This window comes from Monodelphis domestica, chromosome 6 (assembly GCF_027887165.1).
Source record: "Monodelphis domestica isolate mMonDom1 chromosome 6, mMonDom1.pri, whole genome shotgun sequence".
Classification (NCBI taxonomy): Eukaryota; Metazoa; Chordata; class Mammalia; order Didelphimorphia; family Didelphidae; genus Monodelphis; species Monodelphis domestica.
In genome coordinates this window covers 290,876,240-290,902,318 of record NC_077232.1, presented here as the reverse complement: position 1 = coordinate 290,902,318, position 26,079 = coordinate 290,876,240, and the positions used below count along the sequence as shown (strand labels likewise).

Genomic DNA, 26,079 nt, shown 5'->3' with positions numbered 1-26,079 from the left:
ATTCATATTCTCGGTATTTAAATGCAGATCTGAACTTTAAGCACAAGAATCTGGCACAGATTTTGAGACTTATTCCAGTTGGCCTTAACTGATGCTAAAGAAAAAAACCATTTATTTGGAGCATGAGACTGGTTGAATATAATATCTTGGCTCTTGGGGTTTTTAATAAACACTAGCTTTAACATAAATTGTTCATGTGTACTTAAGACAAGAGTAAGAATTAAAGGGAAGAAGCAGTTATTAAGCACCTACTATAGAGAGGCATATTATAAATATTATCTCATATGAGCCTCACAACCATCCCAGAATATAGGTGAGATTATTATCCTCATTTTTCAAATGGGGAAACTGAGGTAGGCAATGAATAAAGTGGTTTGCCTGAGGTCACACAAGTAGTGTTTAAGGTCATATTTAAATTCAGGTTTTCCTAATTTCAGGCCCAGGGCTTTATCTACTGCTCTACCTAGAGCATGGTACATTTTAAAGGAGGTTATACACTTTTAATACTGTGTTGTCATCTCATGGTTATTTTCTTTGATTTACTCTAAATAAAATTACTATATATTGCATGCTATTATATATTATATATAACATATAAGAGGCAGTTAAATGGCTCAGTGGATAGAATGACAAACCTGGGGGTCAAGAAGACTTATTTTTCTGAATTCAAATCTAGCCATGGAAACTTATTAGCTGTAAGATCCTAGGCAAGTCACAACCCTATTTGCTTTCATTTTCTCAAATGTAAAACTGACTGGAGAAGGAAATGACAAACTACTCCAATATTCATTCCAAGAAAATCCCAAACTGGGTCACAAAGAGTTGGACACCAATATCTGAACAACAACTAAGCATTTACATAGGTCTCTAAGGTTTGAAAAGTGCTTTCCAAAGGTTATCTCATTTGATTATCATAACAACAATTATCATTCCCTTTATATATAAGGAAACTGAGGCAGAAAATTTATTTGACTAGCCCTAGATCACAAAATGAGTTTCTGAGTCAAGATCTCAACTCAAGACTTCCTGACTCCAAGTAATAATTCAGGCAGAAATTAAATCCATTTATCAGTACACTAAAAACTGCCAATGAAGATGAAATGTAAAAGTGAATTTTAAAATGCCTTTAAGTCCCATTTCATTCACAGATAGGATGCTGAGAAGCTAATATTATCCCCAATTCTAAAGTTATCAAAGAAGTGCTGGATTTTCTCAGAATGATTCAGAATAGAAATATCAAAACACTGAAGGAAAAAAAATCTGCCTCAGAGTAGATAAATTGCATTGTGTACAAGCAAACTGTCTCTCAGTTGATGCCTTGGTTTCTCTTTTTCAAGTCTTGTGGATGGCAGGTTTGTATACTTGTTCCTTTCATTGAACTTCTTCTCTTGGTGGCTTAATAATTCTTGGAGTCCAAAATACCAGCTTCTACCAGAAAAATAAAATCTGGGAAGAAGTAGCGTTATTTGGTCAGTCCAGAATTAATTGTCCTGATTTTTCCCCAGCTTTCCTAATAGGAAAAGGTAATTTTTGTCTCCTTTGTGAGTGTATCCTGGCAAAAGTGAAAGGACTGGAAACACTCAGAACTCCCTTCCTGCAAACAGAAGGCTGAGCTGGCCACTCCTTGACCATTCCATTCCTCTGCGAGGAAAGCAGCTAGAGGAGGAGGCATCTCATCTTGTTCTCTCCTTACAAACAGATGAGAGAGGCAAGAAAGGTGTTGAGATTGCCAGAATAAGAGTGTGGTAAGGTCACTTCCTTCTCCTCCCTTCTCTTCCTCTTACCCCTCCGTCTTCTCCTCTCCTCTCTTTTTTCCCCTTTCCCTTTCCATTTCCTTTTTTTCCCCTTTTCCCTTCCTTTTTGTCCTCTCTGTGTTTTCCCTGACCTCTCACTATCTTTTCCTTTACCTTTCCTTTCCTTTATGGATCATAGAACTAGAGGTAGGGGATGAGTATAGACACTGGAGCATAGTCCAACACCCTCATTTGACCTATAAAGGGGATTATATGATTGGTATATAGTCATATATAAGAAGAAAGCATTAAATGTGGAATTTGAACCCAATTTCTCTAACTCTCCAGCCTCTTCCTACCATGGTACATCAATAAAATTACAAATTTTTATTGAATAAGAAAAGTTTCTCAGTGTCTATTTTTGTTCATTAAATACTGTCGTGTTTCACAAAGGTGTGTGTGTGTGTGTTTGTGTGTGCTTAGCCAACATGCTTGAGAGTTACTGTCCAGCAAGGAGAGTTGAGTTTGGACCCAAGATCCTTATCCTAGCATCATTCATCACATTTCCCATTCCAAAGCAGGAGGCAGCAGTGAATTCTTAGCCTTAACTTGTCCTAACACATGAAAACTCAGGAGCACTTACCTCCTGTGTCACCAAGTCAAATTCACTAAGCTCAATAGACATTGAACTTAGATGTCAAAGAGTTGTTGGTAAGAGAGGAGCCCCGGGAGGCTTCTACTTACCATCCGCATGCTCAAAGGGCAGCCAGTGGTGCTTGCTGTTCTGATACTCAAAGTGGGAGTTCCTCTGCTGGCATTGCTGGGCTCTGAAGTCCTCAAAGTGCTTTGAGCACTCTTCAGTGTTACAAAGCTGGTACTCAAAATTAACACCAGGGCAATCCTGACCACCATTGATTGGCCTAAACAAAAGATAATCTTTGAAAAGGTTTCTTGGCTCTTGGGCCAAAAGGGTAAGTATCCTTCCATGGGACCCAAGGGCACAATGCCAGAAACTTTGGGCTGCCAACTTCAAGACTTTCCAGCTTAAAAACCTTTCTACCACACGGGGAAATATAGCATATATAAGGCAAATGCTGAAAATTAAGAAATGTACATTTTGATGGTAGTGGCACAAAGAAGAAAAACAAAAACAAGAACAAATTAGCATGTGTTCAGAAAAGTGATTGCTGTCCCCTAACATAGTGAATATCCCTACTGATGGAAATAATGGTCAAATCTCATCCTGAGAAAGCAGGAGGTCACAGCTCCACTTGGCAGAAAACTACATTAACAGCAAATTCTTGCCTGACAATAGGGGCTAGAGAAGACAGTTAGTTCTAAAAATCCCAGCCAAAGAAAGGCCTCCTTAGTTTTGCTCAACTCAAAGACAGATAAGAATCTTTCTTTTCTTTTAGAAACATTTCTGGAAAACTACTGCTTATTTCTGAGGAGGATGCTTTTCTAGATAACAGAAATGCAGATAGGTGATTCTTTCCATCAGTCCATCTCCTCATCTCCTTTTCCCTCCAGTCATAGAATAGAAAGTCATCAAGAAGAAATATGGGATAAAGAGAGGACCCAAGATGCAAGTCTGATAATTTTCTTAGGCTTCCTAATACTCCAGGATGGCAAGTATATGATAAAGAAATAAGACAGGGTGAGAGGAAGAAGAGAGCCACAGATAAAGAAAGTGATATAGGAAATAGAGGAAGGAAGTAAAAAAGAGAGGAAAAGAGGAAAGACAGGCATAAATGGCATATGTAAGAAAGAGAGAGGGATTTAGTTCCCTTCCTGCATGTTTGAAATAGTCACAGAAAATTCAGAATCTAATCATAAGATGACAAGGTGTCAACACCCCCAGGGCATAATCATAAGACAGTAGGTATTGTGTGAAAAGTGTCAATCAGATTTCTGGGTCATGTGCCCAACAAGATGGAAGACTAGATAATTTCTCCAATCCTTAAGACCATTCAAATAGCAAATTATACCAAAGAAACAGAAGACAGAATAACAGATTGGGAATGTAAATACTCAGAATTAAAGAATAGTCTTGAAGAAGAGAAGCAAGAATCAATAACATTAAAAGAAAATAGGAAATCTCTGCAAGCCAAACATATTGATCGTGAAGACGTGATGCATAGAAACAACTCAAGAATTATATAACTCCTAGAAAAATATAATTTAAAAAACCTGAACATAATAAAGATATAACATTTCTGAACATTGAGAGTAAAATGATTACTGAAAAATCCACAGACCACCCCCCAGGGAAAAAACAAAACAAAACATTACAGCAACAACCACAAAAACAAAAAAAAACTCTAACAACCCTGGAACATAGCGGTTAAATTGAACAATTTCAATGACAAGCAACAAATTTTGCAAGCAAACACAGGAAAAATTTTAAATGTAAATGAAAAGAAATTTGAATAACATAAAACTATTCTGCCTCAACTAGAAATTACAAAAAAGAATAGAATAATGTATTCCAAAGAGCAAATGAGTTTAAAACACAACCCAAGTTGACACACTTTGCAAACTTGAGCCTACTCTTCATTTTATATATATATATATATATATATATATATATATGTATATATATATACATATATATATATATATATATATATATATATCCTTGTATAACTTGTCAGCTATAGGAGGGAGGAGGGAAGAGGGGTAGGGAAAATCATGAATCATGTAACCATGGAAAAATATTCTAAATAATTTTTAAACATATGTTCTGTCAGAGAAAAGCATTTGAGGCATTGCTAAAGGAAACCAGATAGGAGCAGATTATTTGTTGTGCAAAAAGTCCAGATAACAGAATACAAGAAAGGAAGAAATACAGCAACTCAGGAAGCCACAAATTACAAAGACAAAAGAAGCAATGCAGGGGGGAAAAGAGAACAAAAGCATATAAAAGCTCTCACTTCTCTATGGAGTGTGGAGTTCTTTATTTAATTAGAAAGATAGCTCTCAATTAGCTGGCAGAAGACAGGTCTATGTCAGAGTGGCCCTTACATGATAGCAAATTAGAGAGCTCAGGAAGGTCTGCTCCAGGAGTTCAAAATAAGACAATAAACCAGCCCTTAAAAGAAACTACTTCTGCAAAAGGAACAGAGGGGCTGTTTCTCCTTTTCTCTCCCTTCTCTCCATTGGCCACAGCATCCAGTAGTGGGGCTATTTTCCAAGGGAAAACACCTATCCAGAACTTAAAGAGTCAGTTCAAGAGAATTAAAGTTGTAGTTGATGACAATATGGCACTCCTGACAGACACTGACACAGAGAAGAAGTTTCTTGAGGCCGGGAGCAGGTTAGAAGAGTGGGGTCTCTGGCAGAAAAAGAATAGAACTGGCTGTAGACCGACCTGGTAATCAAGCATCAAGCCACAGAGAGAAGCAGATTCTGGAATACCAGGTGAACAGCCCATATGGGAATGACAGCAAAAAGTTTTGTGAGGACTCTACAGAAAAGAAACTAAGGGGCAGGGGAGTGAGTAACATTGCCCACAAAAGTTCTTTGTGGGTCTCTACCATTGGAGTCTAAGCTTGTGCCAGCTCCTCCTACAAATGTTGCATTTAGGGAGGAAGTACAGTTGTTGCTTTCACTACATCATCTTGGTAAATACCTTTGCTTTGGCTGACTACTGATGGGAAACCCACTAGTCAAGGCTCTTAAGAAATGGCATTCAAAGTATAGACCTACACTTTCCACCCTGGAGCCTGAAAGTAGCAGCTGCCTTTGGGGAGCTCAACCTGGGAATAAAAGTGCCACGTCAGAGGGGTTAACCCATAAGGAATGCTACCCACATAAGGTTTATTTCTTGCTTTTTCCAATTTGGACAAGTTTATTAGAAACTTTTATGGACTCTTGCTTTTTATTCGTTGCCAAAAATTCCAAATGGGATTTGTTACTCTAAAATTGCTCTGATGTTAGGGTTCAAGTCTACCATGTCAACAGCTTACTAATAACAAAAGTTATACAATTACATAAGATATCCTCTGACTCACATTGGGTTATTACACTGGCGGGTCCTGAAGCGAACACCTGTCCCACATGTCCGGGAACATGAGCCAAATTTGGTCCAGGATCCCCAGTTTCCATCCTGCTTCTCCTGGTTAGCATTCTTCCACATGCAGTGACCCTTGTAGCACCACTTAAGGAAAATCATGACATGAACTGGATTGTTACCATTAATTAATATTGATAAATTAATAATGAATTAATAATATAAAAATAATTCGCATGCTGAACCATATCAATCAATTAACAGTAAGTGCCCATTCTATGCCAATGCTGGAGATAAAAAGACAAAAGTAAAATAATCCTTGCTTTCAAGGAGTTTTCATTCTAATAGGAGACAACATGAACAAATACTGATCAAAACAAAATATACCCAAGGGAAGATTGAAGGTGACCGTGGTGGGGAAGGCACTAGCACCTAGGGAAAGTCTTGAGTTCTGATCTGGGGGGGCATTGGTGAGGAGGGGGTACATTTCATATATGGAGCACAGCCAATGCCAAGATACAGACAGATGAGTGATGGAATGTTCTGTGTAAAGAATAATAAAGGAATGAAGTCAGTCTGTCTGAACCTCTGAGTACATAGAGGGGTAGGAAGTAAATAATCTAGACTGAGGCTAGGTTGTAAAAGATTTTAAATGCCAAATTGGATTTTATATTTGATCCCAGAGATAAGAGAAACACTAACATTTAATAAGGGGGAAAGGAAAGAGTAGCACACACATGAACATACATATGTTGATATACATATTTCAATTGCTTCAGTCTTGTCCAATGCTTTATGATACCATGTGTGCATATGTGCATGTATGTATATATACATATATACACACACACATACTGTCTCTCACAATAGAATATATGTATTTAGAAAGTAATGGACCCTTTACAAATACTTACTGATTATTGATTGATTGATTGATAAAAGCCCTCTTGTTTTCCACTTCCCAGTTAAAGAAAACATTTAAAATTAACCCGAAACATAATATATAAACCTAAAATTTGCATTGGAAAAAGAGAAATTTAGATATAGATTGTAAAACATTTTTTCTTAAGTGAAACCAAGTAACTAAAATAACCAGAAACATGAAAAAAAGCTGAGCAGAATGAAAGGATTTTTAAAAATTATTCACATGATGAGAACAAAAGCATTAACTTAAGAGATTTTTTATGATTTCATTGCTTATAACTTTCCAGAATAGGGAGAAGAGTTTCCAGAGAATGACCCTATCCCAGCTCTAAAGTCACTGAGTCCACATTAAAGTTGAAGGAGCCTGTCATGTCTAACAAGAATGCTGGGCATGCAGGGCACTCAAATGAAGGATGTTCTGATTCTACCCTCTCTCATGTATATCATCAACTACAGTCTTGGAGCTCCTCCAAATGCAAGATTTAAATCCTTTACAATAATAGTAGCAGTGGCATGAATTGATTTACATAACAACAATAATCAACTATATCTGTAGACACGTTTCTTTTTAAACCTCTTTCTCACACACTATCTCTTTTGAGCTTTAAAACAACTTTATAAGTTAGGTGAAAAGACTTGCACTCTGAAAGATTAAGGGAATTGCCAATACTCACATGGGTAAAAAGTGGCACAGGATGGATCACCATGCAGGTTTTTGAGGAGAACTGTCTAATTAAAGGAATCCTCCCAGAGAACTTTTATTTTAAAATAAAACAGCAACTCTAAATTTATCTGTTTGTGAAGTTTGGGCTTTGGCTTGCTGCTTTTGCTTTAAGAAATAGATGCCTGTGTGAATATAGGACTACTATAAAATATAAACTAACAATAAATCCATCTATAAGCACTGAAGTGTCTATCGAGTGCTAAGTGCTAGGAAATGGGGATACAAAAACAATGAGACAGTCCTTGCCCTTAAGGAACTTACATTGCATGAGATATCTATGTATGATAGAATGCTATGTTGTATCACATATGCATAAGTACATATGTGCACATACATACATGTATATGTAAGTATATAAAAATATATACAGGGTAATATTGGGAGGGAAAATATAATGCACAGTTCAGAAAAGGTTTCATAAAGGAGGTGACCTTTGACGTAAATGAAAAGGGCCATAGCCAGTAAGAAGGCATGGAGATCTTTGGAATGGAATGTCAGAATGAGGCATGGCAAGGCCAGTTTTCTTGAACCAAGAAAGCCATAAAGCTAGAAAATGTAGTTTAGAGGCAACTTATGAATGCCCCAAAAGTGAAATCTGTAATAGATCTAGGGAACCACTGGAGTTTTTGGAGTGGAGGAATAAATCTGTATTCTAGGACTATCATTTTGGCAACTCTGTGGAGCTATAAATAAAACAATTTGGATAAAGTTTAAAAAGAATAGTGAACAAGGTGCCCTAGCAAGACCAAAGTCATTAGGAAAAAGATTCTTAGTCATTCTATAGCTATATTATTTTATTGCTAATGTAGCCAAATCTGTCAACTGGAGATATCAATATATTTTTTTCTGTCCTTTTGTTTCATTCATTGTTTTCCCTCATGAGTACTATAGTCTGTTCATTCACCAGAGTTGTCTAAATAGTCCTACCTATATCCCTTTTAAGTTTATGGTACTCTGGACAGCTTTCCCAGTAAAGCAAGAAATTCTTTTATGTGGAGTCGCAAAACATCAATGCTGAGATAGTTTTAGATTAGAGCGATTAGAGATTGGATATTAGAGATTAGAGAAAGCAAATTCAGTCCTACCAAGAGAGTACAAGATGCATTAAGGGTATTAGTGCTTTAAATTTTAACTCAGAGTCTAGTTATAGTGAAATCTGAAACTCCAATGGTTATTTAGACTTGCCAATATAAAAGGGGAGGTGGTGACAGGAGGGAAAATGCACTCTATAACTTGTCATTCTTCTTTATAAAAACACACAACAGAAGATTTTAAGATTAAAATGTGAATGAGATAGATACTCACTTTCCCAGGGGCACACTCAGTCCCATCAAGTGGGGGTCCTTTCTTAGTCTTACAGAAGTAGGGATTATCTGGATGGCTACACCATAGCTGTTTACATGGGTCAAAGGTTCGGAACTGAAACACAGAATAAAATGCTTCATTGTATCAACATTGTATCAACAATAATATCTTTTAAATCTGCTTATACCATGCTTGTTCTTTATATCACATTTCAGTTCATTAGCAAATATCAAACTATGCTTTACATAGAATGATCCCTTATGCAATTCCTGTAATAGGAATCTTTTTTTATTTATCTAAAATATCACATTAATAAATTGCTAGGATTTTTTCTAAATATGTGGAAACTAATCATGTTTTTGCTTCCTCTACTAAATATATTTCTCCATATATATTCACCTTAGTTTCCTCATCTGTAAAATGAGGACCTTGACTTCAAGGTCCTTTCCATCCTTAAATATGCAAAACTGTGTCATTTTATATATAATTAAATTCTCAATATTGTGATATAAGAAAGATCCAGTGATATTATTCAAATTTGAGGTAAGACAAAGCTTCAATCAAAATGGTTACATTAAATCTCTATAAATATAAACTAAGTAAATAATTATAACAGTAATCATATGTGTTTTAATTCACTTGAATAAAATAAAAAAGGAAGATAATATTTGGTGGATATATTATTTGGGGAGTATATATATTGGTGATTTCACTGACATGGGGAATTCTTAGGTAAGGAAGTTATTTCCTAATATATAATTTGGTATTTAACAACCTACACACACATACACATATATATACACAAACACAGGCTTCTATTGACAGACAGACAGAGATACATAGATAAATTTAGATCCATACATAAAGGAGTATATTTATTTATAATTATATATTCATTATATAGGGAATTGTTAGAATGATTTTTAGGAAAGGGGGAAAGGAAGATTACACAGAAGGAGAAGGCACATATAAATAAAAATTGAATTTATTAACAGATAAGGGAAAGGTTTTGGGAATGAGGGGAAAAGATTAGCATATGACAATCAACCCTGTTATTAAACCCATTATCTAAGGACTCTAACTAAATACCTAAGTTTCCTAAGGGTAAGTCCAACAGGGAACCAGGTTTCTCACACACAGAGTCCTTGGTGGGTCAGGTACAGGAATCCAGCTGAGTCCTCAATTGTCCCAGGGATAAGAGGTTTTCTCCAAGTTTCACTCTGTCCACCAGAGTGTATGGAGATGTCCTCTCACCCTCGTTTAGCGGAATTCAAAGAGGCTGCTTGCTAACTGTCCAGGGGAGTCCAGGAGATATCAGATCTTCACCTTCCAGGCTTCACTTTCAGCTTCAGTGTGACTGTTGGAAACCTGCTCCTTTCAATTTGAAGCATAGAACCTGACCCAGTGGCTCTCAGAATCCAGGCCTGTCAATATTCTTTTTGCTACTAAAGTCTCTCCAGGCTCTCCTCTCTCCAATCCATCTACCCCACCAGTACCAAAACTAAAGCACATGTTTGACCATACTATTTCCCTGTTCAAAAATCTTCAGTAGCTCCTAATTGCCTCTAGGATAATATACAAATTTTGAGCTTGAAAAGTTTAAAATTAAACTATGACCTCTAGGACATCCTGAACAGCGTTCCATTATTCACAAAGGATTTTTCTCCCAGTAATCTTATATCAGGGATAATATTGTCTTATATGTAGATGAGGAAAGTGGGGCTCAGAGAAATAGTCAATTGCCTATTGTCATGCATGCAAAATATCAGAGCTGGGGATCAAACCCAAGAGTTCTCACTTCAAATCTAATGTCCTTTCTAACATGTTACACTGATAGACAAATAATATGCATATATATGTGTGTATATATGATAGCTACAAGTGCATTTATATATATATTTGTGTATAGACACACAAAGTAAATATATATATATATATACACACACATGTATTTGCATATATAGACCAACTCTATAGATTTTTTCAGCTCTATAGATAAACTCCAGAATTACCCACATTCGTTAATTATAGTAGCATCAAGACTTGAGATAATTCTCCCTCCCTCACTATTAGATCTATATTTATATCTGTCATATATGTATATTTTCTATATCATATTCAACAAGATTCTCTTTCTTACTCCCAAAACTTCCCTCCTGGAAAATGTCAGGCAAAGGCAGGTAGGGTGCTTTTAAATTATTTGCAGTAAGAATACAATCTATTATGAGACAAAGGAACTTAGCTTGTTCTAATTTAAATGGAAAAAGGATGATGTATTTCAAGGAAATCTAAGGGAAATCATTCAGGTTAACTACTGTCTTTTCTTGTAGATCTTTCCATCCCTGTCCTTTAAAAGTCTTAGTGCAAAAAAACCAATAATCAGAACTAGACTCCCTCGCGGAGGTTTCTGAGTGACAAGAAAATCTTTTCCTTCTGTTGCTAAGTCTCTGTGGAGCTGAGTCCAGTCACCTTCTGCCGCAGGATTTATTAATCCACATGAGGATTGTTTGTGTGGAACATCACTTATTTAAACAAAATTAGGTGCACAGATTTCATCATTGAGTTTCAACATGACTCTGGGTGACTTACCGCAGTACACATTTTGTACCCAACACCAAAATCAAAGCGACATTGTTCATCCATGGAATAATTGATTCCTGGCAATTCTGGGAGTTTGGGCCAATCATGTTCAAAAGGGTCATCAAGAAGACAGTCATAGGAACTGTGAGAAGGTAAATAATGAATGCAGTTAAGCTTTTGGACATATTTCTATGAAGATAACAACCATAATGAAGAGAAGAAAGAAGGAAGAGACAGAGACAAAGGAGGAGCAAGGAGAGAAAGAAAATGAGGTTGAGTTCATGTGTATGTTTTCCTCAAAGGCTGGTTGATTCTACTCTTACAGTAAAGCTGTTTCATATCCTCCATCAACATGCATCATTTTTGATTGCATTGTATTAATTTAATGTAAGTTACTATTGATGCCTGAAGCTATATCTGCTGATTCTAAAAGTATTTCTGCACATTTTCAGCCTACTTATTATATATCCTGAGAATATGGTATCAACTGGCTTCCTCCTTTTTGACCAAGAAATATTTATCTTTCCATAGCTGCCTCTGGGCGATAAGGACTATATTTCATTAACATTGCATGAGTTACTGTTAGATACACTTCACATCTGTTAAAGTTCCTTATACAAATCTGAAATTGCAGGGAAGATTAGCAGTGACGAGGCGTTGTTGCTTTCAGCATATTATTCCCACTGAGTGTTGATTTCAGGAGGCCAGTAAATCTTTGGACATATCTAGCCACAGCTTTCGTGATATATTTATGTATCTCATCTGGAGAAGTACAAATGTTTTTGCTTATTGCTTCAATTTGATCTCTGGATTCAAGTTCGGAATGTTCTGTCTTTATCTCTTCTTGGTATACACTAGGAATTTTACACTCCTCTAGTCCAAATGATATTTTATTATCATGAGGGCAAAATTCCACAAGATGGAAAAGGCTTTTAATGTAATCCTCAAGGAGTCTGGACTCACTAAGCAGTGGAGATTATGCAAGAAAATAACACAAACTGTCAACACACATCACTGAAGACTAGAAATTTAGCACTGATCAAATGTGAGAGAAAAGGTATGACTGGTATCTAGGGCTGTAGATCAGAAACTCTTTATTTTTTAAAAAACTAACAGATGACAAATCTCTGCAGACTCAGACTTCAAAATATTCTTCAGGATCAGACCATTCATTGACTTATGCTATAACCAAACCACTATCTCAGACAGAACTGCTGCCTGTAAAATACTGATGTGGCATTGATTAAAAAAAAAACACGAAACTCAAGGACACCATTTGGATAGATGTAGTCATACAAAAACATTCATTTCTTCCAAGCTACACAAAATGACAATGCTTTCAAAGTTATAGCAGCCAAGGAGAGAAATTAAAATCACCTGAGAGCAAGATGGGGCACATATCATTCCTGTCATTCTGGCAAATACAAGAGTTGTCTCAAGAGATATTTTTGGTGAACTTAAAAGAGAGGAATTTATAGCTTTTATAAATAAATTTAAATATGATTTTGGATGTGTTTCATATACTGTCTTTGTGTCATCATAGATTAATTCACCCAACTGAATCTAGCATCCAAGAATATGGTCAAAGGATATGGTCAAGAATGCCAGTCAAACTGGGAAAGTAGACTCTACACGATCACCCTAGTGCAAATATTAATAATATGGAAATGGGTCTTGATCAATGACACATGTTAAACCCAGTGGAATTATGTGACAGATTTGGGAGGGGGTGGGGAGAAGGGAGGGAAAGAGCATGATTATTTTAATCCTGGGAAAATATTCTAACTCATCTAAATAAATAAAATAAAATAAAATAAAAAATAAAAACCTTCAAAACCCAAGGAAAGAAAAATGCCAGTCAAAGAAGTAAAAGACCTGGGCTCAGATCCCACCCCTGATAACACTTTTATGCCCTTGAGCAAATCACATCTGTTTGGGGCTCAGTTCATCTTCAAAATAAAAGTTTGACCAGATGATCACCAAGTTCTAAATCTGTGGTCCTCTCTAAAACAAGGGCATGTGACTAGATACATATTTTAATTTAATATCCTTAGCATCTAGCACAGCATGTAGACTGGTTCTTAATAAGTGAGTGGCATTGATTGATAGATTAATTAATTACTTTTATTATCTCTTCCAGCTCAAAATCTACAATCATATGAAATTATTTTGAGTGATAACTTATTCTTTGTTTCAGATATATTCACATGACCAAGACTAGACTAGGACAGCTCCTGTCTCTGTTTTCAAGTTACAGTATCCCAATACTCTCCATAGATGCCCAAGGAGTTCTTACTGTATATATCTTTTTAATTCCTGGCCGCTGCACCGGGACCAGTGATAGCGATGAAATGCTGCCTGTACCAAAGGTGCCATGACACTTCCCATTGCTGTCTCATCACCACACCTGTTTCCTTGACCATCATGCTCCATTCCTAACCTAGAAAAACCCCAAACAAGATCTGATCAGAAGAAACCAAAGGCATATCAATGAGTAAAGGGAACTGGCATGAGGATGTTAAATTTGTTTAATACTTGTTCATGAAAAGAAGATCTGGTGCAATTACTCCAAACAAACCCCAAAATAACACCAATGAGAACATTTATGTCAAGTGAGAGAAAAGCTAACTTTCTTTGAGAAACCATAGTCAATATGGAAATGAGAGTATCTTGCTTGTGGCTTCACAGCTATACCTGAGCCCAGCATGGATGCCCCAACTTGCAGCCACTCATTCATGGTTTCAGCACATGATCTCTTCCCTGGCTTAGAAATATAGGCAGTGGGAGGGGAACCAAAATGGAGAGCTGACATGCCTCTTTCCATAGGACAAACACAAATGGAAGAAGGAGGAACCAAAAAATCATTTGCTTTTGCTTTCTGTGCCTTGGTCGTGAAGAGTGGTACTTACACATGGCCAGTTTCATGGGCTACTACAAAGGCTGATGAGAAACCATCCTCATGATTTAAGGTACAGCTTCTTACTGGATGACACATTCCAGTCACTGGTGCATACCCTGTAAAGAATAAGATTTTTTTTAATTTCATTTCAATTGAAAATCCATAAGAAAATGCTGCTTGATTAATGAAGATGTTAGAAAGAGAAAATAGAGATGAATAATATGAAACTATAGGCACTGAGCTGGTATCTGATTTGGGGGTTACATAGGAATAATCATCTCCCCTTATGTGATGATATCATTACCTTGCATACCAGCAGGGCCAAAGTCTTGCCTCGTTAAAAAAATGGCATGATCATGGTGTTCAGGATGGTTGGGATCCGATTTCTGCTGCTGGCATGCCCAGCGACATACATTCTCCAGACTCCTAGATGGATTTCCTCTTTCAATGAGACTGATAGACTGAACAATAAAATAAATTAAAGATATGCATGCCACATTATCTCAAAGCCTACATTCTGGGCCTTTTTTAGAAATGAAACATGTGTACTTCTAATTCTTAGACAATTACTTTTATGGTCTAATGATCTGGGAAATAGATAAGTGAGCTCGATGCATTTCAGAGGGTCAATGAGAAAGAATACCATCCATCTCTTAAAAGAGAAAAGATAGATTCAGGGTATATTAGGACAAAGAAATTTCTGATATTTTGTTTTTGTTTTTTCAATGTTATGGAAGGTGAGAGGGAGAGTAAAAATATTACTTATTAAAAATGTTTTCTAAAGTGTCTATTTACAGAGCATAACATGCTGTAATAGGGAGAAGAGGAAGCAAGATATAGATGCTACCTCTTCCCAATAATCAAAATGGTAGGTAAAAAGTCTCATTTGCTAGGAATGTCTAAGACAAATAAACAAGTCATTATTATTATGTGTCTATTATGTCTTAAGCATTATCTGAATGACAAGATTCTCTGTTGTATAACAGTTCTCTTGGGTTAAGAGGCTAAGATATTTCCTGCATTGGCTTGTGTAACTCAACAAATGAATTTATCAGTGTTTATATTCTTCATAAAATAACTATGGATGATTCCATGCAGAACACATACATCCCTAACAAATGATAGAACTACTAATTCCTGACCCTTAAGGTCACCAGCTGGGATCTGCTTACATTCTTTGTGATTGAGATAAAGTAGGTTAGGCTATAGAGACTAACTACGGCTCAGTGAAAGACTATCTCACCAGAAGGAGATAAAGGGATGATGGTTAATAAAAAATGAAATGCTAACACAATGATCCTTCTTTCTCTTTCCTAAATGAACAAGCTCATTAGTATTTCAAATCTGGCAAGAGAAAAACTAAAGAAAAATCCATATTTAAATATTATGGAAACTGTAAAATTAGACTTCCTATCTGCCCTATTAGACCTTTACAATTAAATAAAATTAAAATATATCAAAAGCAAAATTTCATTGTCTGATATGGAGTGGGTTTTTCTTGGAGACCACAGAAGTGGCATTTTAAAGGCCAGCTGTACTCAGCTATTTTATAAGAAATGCCTGCTAATAAAAGTCATATTTTCCAATTTTTTGGCCAACCACAAAGAGTGCAGCTATGAATATTCTTGTACAAGTCTTTTTCCTTATTATCTCTTTGGGGTACAAACCCAGCAGTGCTATGGCTGGAGCAAAGGGCAGACAGTCTTTTATCGCCCTTTGGACATAGTTCCAAATTGCCCTCCAGAATGGTTGGATCAATTCAAAAATTGGAAAATGAGGGGATGCCCTTCAATTGGGGAATGGCTGAACAAATTGTGGTACATGTTGGTGATGGAATACTATTGTGCTCAAAGGAATAATAAAGTGGAGGAATTCCATGAGAACTGGAACATCCTCCAGGAATTGATGCAGAGTGAGAGGAGCAGAACCAGGAGAGCATTGTACACAGAGACTGATACACTGTGGTACAATCAAATGTAATGGGCTTCTCCATTAGAGGCAATGCAATGTCCCTGAACAATCTGCAGGGATCAAAAAGAAAAAACACCACTACCCTCAAGCAGAGAACAAACAGGGGGAGTACACCGAGGAAAGGCAACAGCTTGATTACAGGGGTGGAGGGGATATGATTGAGGAGAGACTCTTAATAAACACCTCAATGAAAATACCAACAACATGGAAAAGAGTTCAGACTGAGGACACATGTGATACCCAGAGGAATCATGCATCATCATGGAGCGGGGGGGGGGGGGTAGAGAAAAAGAAAATGAACTTTGTTTCTAATGAATAATGTTTGAAAATGACCAAATAAAATAATGTATAAAAAAAGAAAACAAAGTCACATATTTTTAATGAATCTCCAATTTTTGTTCTCCCATCCTTTCCCTTTAAAAAGAAAAAGATCTAAATGAAAAAATTATACTTTTCTCCATAAAGGAAAGGATGTTTCTAAAAAATAATATATGTAGGTAAACCATTAGTAAATAATGTAGGCACAATTCAATGATTAATTAAACAGTTTTTCTTTATTTTATTTCTTTAAAAAAAAAAACAAACCTTTACCTTCTGTCTTAGATTCAATAATAAGTTGGTTCCAAGGCAGAAGATAAGAGCTAAACAACTGGAGTTAAGTGACTTGCCCAGAGTCACACAGCTAGGAAGAATTGGAGGCTAGAATGAACCCAAGACCTTTCATCTTTAATCTTGGCTCTCAATTCACTGAAACTATTCCTAAGCAGTTTGTTTTTAATTGAATCATATTCATTCATTCAACAAATATATATTTTGAGTAAGGAATTGTGGGAATATATACAAAGATGTATAAGACATTTACCTACCTTTAGAAGTATAGGAGTTAGTAGAAAATTGTAAGTTTTTACATTTGTGCCTCTCTGAGGCCTCCTTATTCAGTTAAAGAATCTGCTTACTGGAACAGACTCATCATTTCAATTGGTTAAAATCAGAGATTAATTCCCTCCAAGTACTAAAAGAGACAAGCAAATGCCTCTTTGGATGAGGTATGGGAGTTTTCATTTCTTATAGAGATAATTCCTTTATTTCAGCTCAGAATAATCAGTTCTGAGTTATTTGGAGCTATAGCTACTGGGTGTCCAAGATTTCCCAAATAACCACATCTGGAGTTCTGGTCCAAGTTCCATACATGGCTTCAAAGACCATTCTTACCTTGGTATAGCCCAGCATTATCATGCGTACCAGCACAACATTGATATGCACCCCAAGTGACTCATCATGGTAAATTTCATTAACCTAGAAACAAAGCAGGCAAGATTTCAAAGGAAGGCATCAAAAATGGATAGGACAAAAATAAGCTGACTTTGCCTCTCTTAGCAACAGTGTGTGGATACAGCTAGATCCAATTTCACTAGCACCCTAGAATCAATTTGAACTTGGAGATGAAGCCATTTTATCAGGAGACAAAGAAAGACACATCCTAGGAAAGGACATGTGCTCATAGGTGGAAGAATCACAACTTTTACTGTATATATTTTGTTTAATTTTAAAAGTCAGGTGGAAATTTGTAAATAATAATTAGGATAGAGACACTTTAGAATCAAAGAATGTTAGTACCAAAAGAGGCCACAGAGTTCTTGAATCAAAGTCAAGGCCAAATTTTGCTGGTAAGGAAAGCATGATGTCCAAATGGTAAGTGACATCCCTAAGCTCACACACTTACTGGTAGAAATGGGACTAGAGGAATCAAAGTTCTGTGTTCAACCATCATTCACTGGGATGGCCAAATTTACTGAGAGACAAAGAAATGTCTTTCTGGATGAGTGTTGCTTTTTCATTTGGACCTACTATATGTGAGTGCTGAAGGAGTCTGAGAAAACAATTGACTTTTTTTAAACCTTTGCTTTCTAAGCATCAATACTATGTTTTGGTTCTATGGTTGACTAATGGTAAGGGTGAGGTGATGAGGGTTAATAAATGACTTGTCCAGGGTTGCACACCTAGAATGTGTCTGAGACCAGATTTGAACATGGTTCTCTATACACTGAACCTACAAGAAGTCCTCAACAGTTGACTTTTTACAAATTCATATAATGAAAGGAAAGACAAATTACACTACAGGAATAACTTCTTTTTATCTTCACCACTGGGAACTTTTAAGTATTTTCATCTCCTATATACAGGGAGAAAACCCAAGGCTTAGAGAGAGAGAGACTTATCAGTGGTCACATAGCTAGTTAGTATCAAACAGAAGGCTTCACATATTGGTTTCTCTGATTCTTGACACTATAGAAGGATGACCTCAGAGGAGATAAGATACTTGCCTTCAAGAAGCTTACATTCTATTATGGAAATATTTAGCACTTCAAGGCATGAAAAGTGCTTTAAATTGGTAGGATCTTAAGATCAGAGATCTAAAGCAGGAAGGGATCTCACCACCTAGTTCAATCACCTCATTTTACAGATAAGAAAATAGATACCCACAGAGGTCAAATAATTTACCTATGGTCACAGAGGTCATATGCATTAGAGACAGGATTAGGGTCAAGCTTCTCCACCTCAGACCTCATGCTCTATCCAACAGGCAACACTGGCTTCCTACGACAAGCAATTAATTGCCTTTGTTTGTTTGTTTGTTTTTTCTTGGAGAAACACTCATCATTCTATTTGGAAATGGAAATCCATCATCAAAGTAGCTCAAGAAGCAGTACTAAATATCATCTCTATCCTATTAAAATAGTTACCTTTTGTGACCCACCCTATTGGGTAATAATGAGACAGCAAAATTATTGATAACTCAAAGCCAACATTTTAGTCATTAACTTCAATCTGTTCCTTAGAATAGACTTTGAAGAAATCTGCTAACAATTAGTTAAAATGTAGAATTGGTTAACTTGAATTTATTTTAATGGTGGATTTTTTAAGTTAAGAAAAGTTTGCTTTCTTACCCTACCTCCTCCCACCCTTGAGAACAAAAGAAAAACAAACCCTACAACAAACATGTATCCAAACAAATCTCTACATTGGCCATGTCCAAAAATTGTTTTTCTCATTCTGCACTGAGTTATTAATTTCTTTGTCAAGGAGAGAATAGCATATTTCCTTGTCAGTTGTCTCCAATTTAAATTAGGATGATAGGATTTCCTAATTCTTTCAAAGTTGTTTGCCTTTTGATTTGGAATTATTCCTTTAATCCAGAAATACCACTATTGGGTTTATATCCCAAAGACATAATAAAAAATGGTTGTTCATAGCTGTAATTTATGTGGTAGCAAAAATTGGAAAATGAGGCGATGTCCCTCAATTGGGGAGTGACTAAACAAATTGTGGTATCTAATGGTGATGGAATACTATTGTGCTATAAGGAATGATGAACTGGAGGATTTCTGTATGAACTGGAAAAATCTCCAGGAACTGATGTGAAGTGAAATAAGCAGAACCAGGAGAACATTATACACAGTAACTGAAACATTATGGGGCAATGAAATGTAATTCACTTTGCTATTAATGGCAATACAATGATCCAGGACAATCCTGAATGACTTAGTAGAAAGAATGCTATCCACATCCAGAGAAAGAACTGTGGGAGCAGAAATGCAGAAGAAAAATGTATGATTTATCATTTGTTATATGGGTATATAATTTGGGATTTTGGTTTTAAAAGATTACAAATTACAAAAATGAATAATATGGAAGTAGGTATCAAATGATAACACATGTAAACCCAGTTTATGGAATTGCCTGTTAGCTCTGGGAGGGGAGAGGGAAGAGGGGAAGGAGAGAACATGAATCATATATCCATGGGAAAAATTTCTTAAAATAAATAAATAGATTTTTTAAAAATTTGTTTACCTTTACCATATTGCTGTCATTATATCAATTGGTTTCCTGATTCTGTTCACTACACTTGTCATCAAATCATACAGGTCTTCCAGATTTCTCTGAAAAAATCCTCTTTATCACTTCATATAACATAAATGTATTCCCCTACATTTATATGATATAATTTATTCAATTATTCCCCAATTTCTAGACACACTCTTAGACTCCCATCCCAATCATGTGGGATAATTTTTCCTAATATTTCTTTTCTTTCCTCCCCATTCCCCAACATACACTTCTTTTCTCTGTATTTATCTTAAGATCATCAAAACATGTTGAAAGAGCTTTGATTCATGAAAATTGATAGGTCACAGGGTGATGACACATTTGTCATCTTCCTATATTGGAATATAAGCAATTTATTCTCATTTAGTCCCTTATCATTGTTTTATTCCTATTTACCTTTTAATATTTCTCTCAATTGGTAGATTCTAACTTTAGAATTTCTACACAGCTTTGGTCTTTTGGAGGCACCTAAATATTATGGTGGATAGAATATTAGTTCTGGGGTCAGGAAGTTCTTATTCCTAAGTTCAAATCTGGCCTCAGACACTTATTAGCTATATGACCCTGGGCAAGTCATTTGACCCTGTTTGCTTCAGTTTCTTCATCTGTAAAATGAATTGAAGGAGGAAGTAACAAACCACTACAATATCTTTGCCAAGAAAATCCAAAATGATCATGAAGAGTCAGACACAACTGAAAAACAACAAAATTGTTCTTTTCATCAGGAATGCTTTGAAGTACTCTATTACATGAAATATCCATTTCTCCTTTATAGAATTATATTCAATTTGACAAGTAAGTTATTCTTGGTTCTAAGTAAATCCTTTATTTTCTGGAATATCATATTCCCAGTTCTCCTCTCTGTTATGGTGGTGGCAGCTAAAATTGTGTGTGATCCTAGCAGACCCCTTGTATTTCTTTCTAATTGCTCATAGGATTTCATTTGACTTGGAAGCTCTGAATTTTGACTGATGATTCTGGCAGTTTTCATTTGAAATTTCTTCCAGGAAGTGAACAGTGGATTATTTCTATTTCTACTTTGTACTCTGCTTCTAAGAGGGATGAGTATTTATATTTAAAAAAAATACTTGAAATAAGAGGTCTAGGCTCTTTCTTTTTTGATCATGGCATTCAGATAGTCCAGTGATTCTTACATTTTTTTTCACTTTGATCTGTTTTCTAGGTCAGTTGTTTTTTCTAGGAAATGCTATACATTTTCTTCTACTTTTTCAACACTGTGATTTTATAAAAAATATTTCTTATAGACTTATATGGTCTTATATAATAATAGTCTTATAGACTCAGTGGCTTCTATTTGATTCATTCTCATTACAGAGATTTTGTTCCTTTGGCACAGTTTTCTACCTCTTCTGCAAGCTATTAATTAATTCCCTTTTCAATTCTTTCTTCCATAGCTCTCATTTCTTTTTAAATATTTCCCTTAAGTGTTCTCATTCATTTGTAACATTTTTAACTCTTTGAAAAAACTCTTGCTCCCATTTTCTAAGGATTTTATTTGAGTTTTGTGGTGTGTTTTTCTTTGAGTCATTGCTTATGAATGTTTTGCAATCATTAATTTCTTCTGTGTTTGTGTCTTGGGTGTCCCTGCTGCCCTAATAAATCATTATGGTAAGGTTTTCTCTGCCCATTTTTCTACCCTACTTCCTTACTTTAGATTTTATCTCAGGTCTTCTGGACTCTCCCACAATTTTGGACAGAGATTCATGGTTGGTTGTAAAGCTGCATTCTTGGGTTACTACAGTAGTGTTTCTATCCTGCAATGCCTTCTCATCATTTCCCAGGAAATCTATGTTATTTTCTAAATTCAGAAACCATCAGTCAAGAAATAAGGAAAACTTTTATAGAATACTTACTTATAGCATAACTACTAACCACAACTATAAGTATAGTTATCTTGTGTGAATTAAATGCTAACAATCATCATAGAAATGTTACTAGCTTGAAAGAATCCAGTGACATCAAATTAATAGCAAGTACAGAAAATCCTGACATTTGGAGTTGAAGGTTAAGGTCAACATTTCCTAGAACCAGAATAGAAACATGAAGAAAAAAAGCTGGCATGATCTAGCAAGTTAGTCTTGTTAAATGTCATCATGTTATATAAATGAGTGTTCATGGCCCTGTCTGCTGCTAACAAGGAGTCATTACTACAAATAAAATAAATAATAAGTTGACATACAGAGTATACGTGATGAACATTTGAGGAGTGGTATTCCCAGAAATAACAAATTTTGGAAGCAAAATATGTCCTTCAATTGACAATTTTGATGTGATTCTCTGTAGTTCTGTTAATTTTGATATGAATGTTACCTTATTTAATACTTAATTAAATTATTTAATACTTAATTAATTATTTAATAATTAAAATTATGTCCAATGGCATCTTTTTGGGTTTGAATATTCATCATAGGTTTTGTAAATACTATACTGCTAACCTTAGTTTTTCTTTTTTTACTAAATCAATTTAGCTACTCATAATAATGAGGAAAGAGTATGAAGAAGTATTTTAGACAGATAAAGTTAGTCAGCTCATTGCTACAAATAGTTCAGATTACTTTCATAATATTTCATTTAATTAGAATAATAGGCCATGCATTTATTGAAAACCTGTGAAACTATTAATATATCCCCAACACAGAAAAATTATCATGATAAAATTTTTACATTTTCTGTTTTATTAATGTGTTTTGTTTCTACATTGAAAATATTTACAGAGTAACCCCACTATGAAAAGTCTCTTGTAACAAAGTAAAAGTCAGGTAATTTTACCAATAGAGTGATATCTGAAAGTGTATGCAATATTTCACATTTGTAGTTTCCTTCCCATCTCTCTATTTTATTTAAATGAAAACCATATTTCTTTCTATTAGAGACACAGAAACAGAGAGAAAGAGAAGAGAAGAGAGAGAGAGAGAGAGAGAAGAGAGAGTTAGAGTGAAAGAAAACAAGTATTTTTGTAACCTGTATGCAGACAAGAAGTAGAAAAATCATTTTGAAGTCAGAAAACAAAGTAAGAAATCAACAAGGGCAAAAAAGAAGAGGGAGACCATCCCAATTTCCAAAATAGACCTGAAGCCAACCCAGAGCAAATGTAAATAATTGGGGATTTGAACCTATATAGAACTCACCACCACAACCTTCTACATATCCTTGAAAGGAAAGGCAACACCTAGAACTGCATTGTTAATGAACCTAGAATCACAGCAGATTATAGTACTATACTAACTCAGGCCCTAGGTATTAGTACCAGAGTGAATGTATAGGATGGGGTAGGGGACCCAGATCAGCATCTTCTCCACAGAGATTATTGAATGGGAATATGCATATTTCTCAGCATTGTATGGCACATTTACAAAGTGAAGTAGGGTATATAAACTTCACAAACAAATTCAGAAAGCCAGAAATATTAAACATCTCCTTTATTGACCACCATGGAATAAAAATCATTAATCAATAAAGGACATTCAAAGAAATTAAAACTTAGATACATATGTATTTAGTCATTAAAATTGGTGGATCAAAGGACAAGTTATACAAACAATAGCTAATTTCACTTAAAAATGAAAAAAAAAAAACAAAAAAGAAATATCATACCAAATCCTGTGAAATATTCAAAGAGGTTCTTGAGGGAAAATTTATTTCTAAAGACTCTCATTAACAAAAGAGAAAAAAAAAACAGATTAAAGAATTGGGAATTTTAAAAAGGCAAATAAAATTACAACTGAAAATGGAAGACAAAATAGAGATAGTAAACAGAACCTCTTCCCCCCCCCAAAAAAAAATCCTTTATTGAATTAACAAATTCATACTAAAGTAGTAGTGGCATTCTTGGAAGGTGAAGAAAGTAACAAAATAAGAAAATTTAGCTTATTTGACAATGACAACAATAACAAAAACCCAAATCCTGAATATCAAAAGTGGAAAAGAATTTGTAACAAGTTAAGTAGAAATAAAGGAAATTGTTAAAATTATTTTGACCAATTTCATGCCAAAAATGATGAATTAAAGAGCTAGATATTTACAAAAATATAAAATAACCAGATTTCTAGTGCAAAAAATCAAGAATTTAAATAAATCAAATTTTAAACTAGGAATCATTAAGTCCTAAAAGGAGGAATATGAAGGTATGGGTAAAATAAGGTTAGCTGGATTTACAAGGCAAATTAATTATACATTTAAAAATGAATTCACTCTAATTTTACATATATTGTTTATGAATATAGGGAAATGTGTCACCCTACAAAACTTATTTTAAATAAAAATAGGTTTCTGGTACTCAAATCAGGGAGAGGTGAGTGAGAGAAACAATGTATTACAAAAATACTTTTGAAAAAAATTAAGTATATGCAGAAATATTGAATAAGATATTAGCAAAGAATCTACAGATACATTTAAAAAATATTATCCACTAAGGTCAGATTGAATTCATGCCATGAAAGTTGGTTCAAAATTAGGAAAATTATAAAAGTAATGGATCATGTAATTAACAGAAAATAATAAGTCATATGATATCATTAGATATGGAAAATGTTTTCTTGGTTTTGGCAAAATTTCATTGTTTTTATTATAAAACATTAAAAAATATAGACATAGGTCTAGACTTAATATGGTAAACCAGCTGTGTCAAACTCACTCTCCCTGAATGTGGTAGAACTAGATCAAAATGGAATTAGGAAATGTATAATGAAACATAAAAATACAGTGCAACATAGATTACAAGTTAACTTGTCCCACATGGATTTTGTTGGATACCATCTTGGTATCTATCTTAAATTAAGAGTGAGAAACACTAGAAACGTGTAATGGAGAAACTCAAGACATTTTATCAATAAAAATAAAAAAAAGTTCAAGAATCTCTAAGGTAATAATGATTTGAAAAAGTCAAAGGAAAGTTGTCCATCAGTAACAAATCTCCAATTAAACTACAAAGCATTCAACATTAAACCAATTGGGCACTGGTTTTCTCTGGCCTGGACTTAACCCAATTCAGTTCCCTTGAAGTTTTGGGTTGCTATTGTAATAAAATGAGACAATTTTAGGTTAAACTCTTTTAAAGAGGGATTTACTTAGCCTTAGCTGAGGAGGAGATGGAACAAAGGTAGCCATTTGTCACTTTGAGTTGATTCAGTTTATCAAAGTTCCCTTTACTGAGTTACCCAACTTGATCCACCAGTCAAGTAACAGAGCACTCTTAGAATTCCTCAAGGCTGCTTTGTACTCAAGCAAAGTAATATTCATAATCTGTGTCTGTCGTTCTTTAGACTTAATAAAGTCTCAGGAAAGTTCTAAATACCTTTAAAGGAAAAAAAATAACACCTAATTTGCTTGGGGGAGAAGATAGACTACAGGGTTTAAAACAAAACAGTTGTTGATCAGTGAAACAGATTAAGTACACATACTACAGAAATAACTGACCACAGTAACACAGAGTTAGATAAAAATCAAGAACACAAAGTACTGGAATTAGGGACTCATTCTTCAGCAATAACTTCTGGGAAAACTGGAAAGCTATAGGAAGAAATGAAGCTTAGGTTAACATTCCATACTATATATAATAATGATCTCCAAATGAATACATAAGCTACATAGAAAAAGTAATATTGATATTTAAAATATTAGAAAGTGTTTAGTGAAAAGGAAAACATTGTTGAACCAGATTATTGATCCTTCTAGCAAAGGATAGAGAAGATTATGGGAGATAAGAGAGGCAATTGTAATTATTTCAAATTGAAAAGTCTTTGAACAAATAGAAGCAATTCAACTAGAGGATCCAAGTAAATTAATCAGGGGCAAAGTATTTTTTGCAACAAATTCAAGAAAAGAGGGGAATGATATAAACATTTAAAAACAAAAGTAAATGTATGTAATTGTAAATGGTAGGAAGAGATGAACCAGCAGTTCTCAAAGAAAGAAATCTAAGCAATCATAAACATGTGAAAAAAATCTTCAAATTAGAGAAATGAAAATTAAAACTACTTTGAGGTAGATTTTCTATCTACCTACCATATTTGCAAAGATGACA

The 26,079-nt window shown here is 34.9% G+C and overlaps 1 protein-coding gene across 1 annotated transcript in view; it reads right to left on the bottom strand.

Moving 5' to 3' along the window:
• ADAMTS3 (ADAM metallopeptidase with thrombospondin type 1 motif 3) overlaps positions 1–26,079 on the bottom strand; it is a 289,879-nt gene that overhangs the window by 30,155 nt on the left and 233,645 nt on the right. The window contains exons 6-13 of the mRNA XM_001374936.4: positions 17,361–17,444; positions 14,482–14,638; positions 14,188–14,293; positions 13,575–13,718; positions 11,288–11,420; positions 8,699–8,812; positions 5,747–5,892; positions 2,478–2,653 (exon numbers count right to left, since the gene is read on the bottom strand). Coding sequence (XP_001374973.1) covers positions 2,478–2,653; positions 5,747–5,892; positions 8,699–8,812; positions 11,288–11,420; positions 13,575–13,718; positions 14,188–14,293; positions 14,482–14,638; positions 17,361–17,444 — 1,060 coding nt within the window. The remainder of the gene's footprint in view (positions 1–2,477; positions 2,654–5,746; positions 5,893–8,698; positions 8,813–11,287; positions 11,421–13,574; positions 13,719–14,187; positions 14,294–14,481; positions 14,639–17,360; positions 17,445–26,079) is intronic.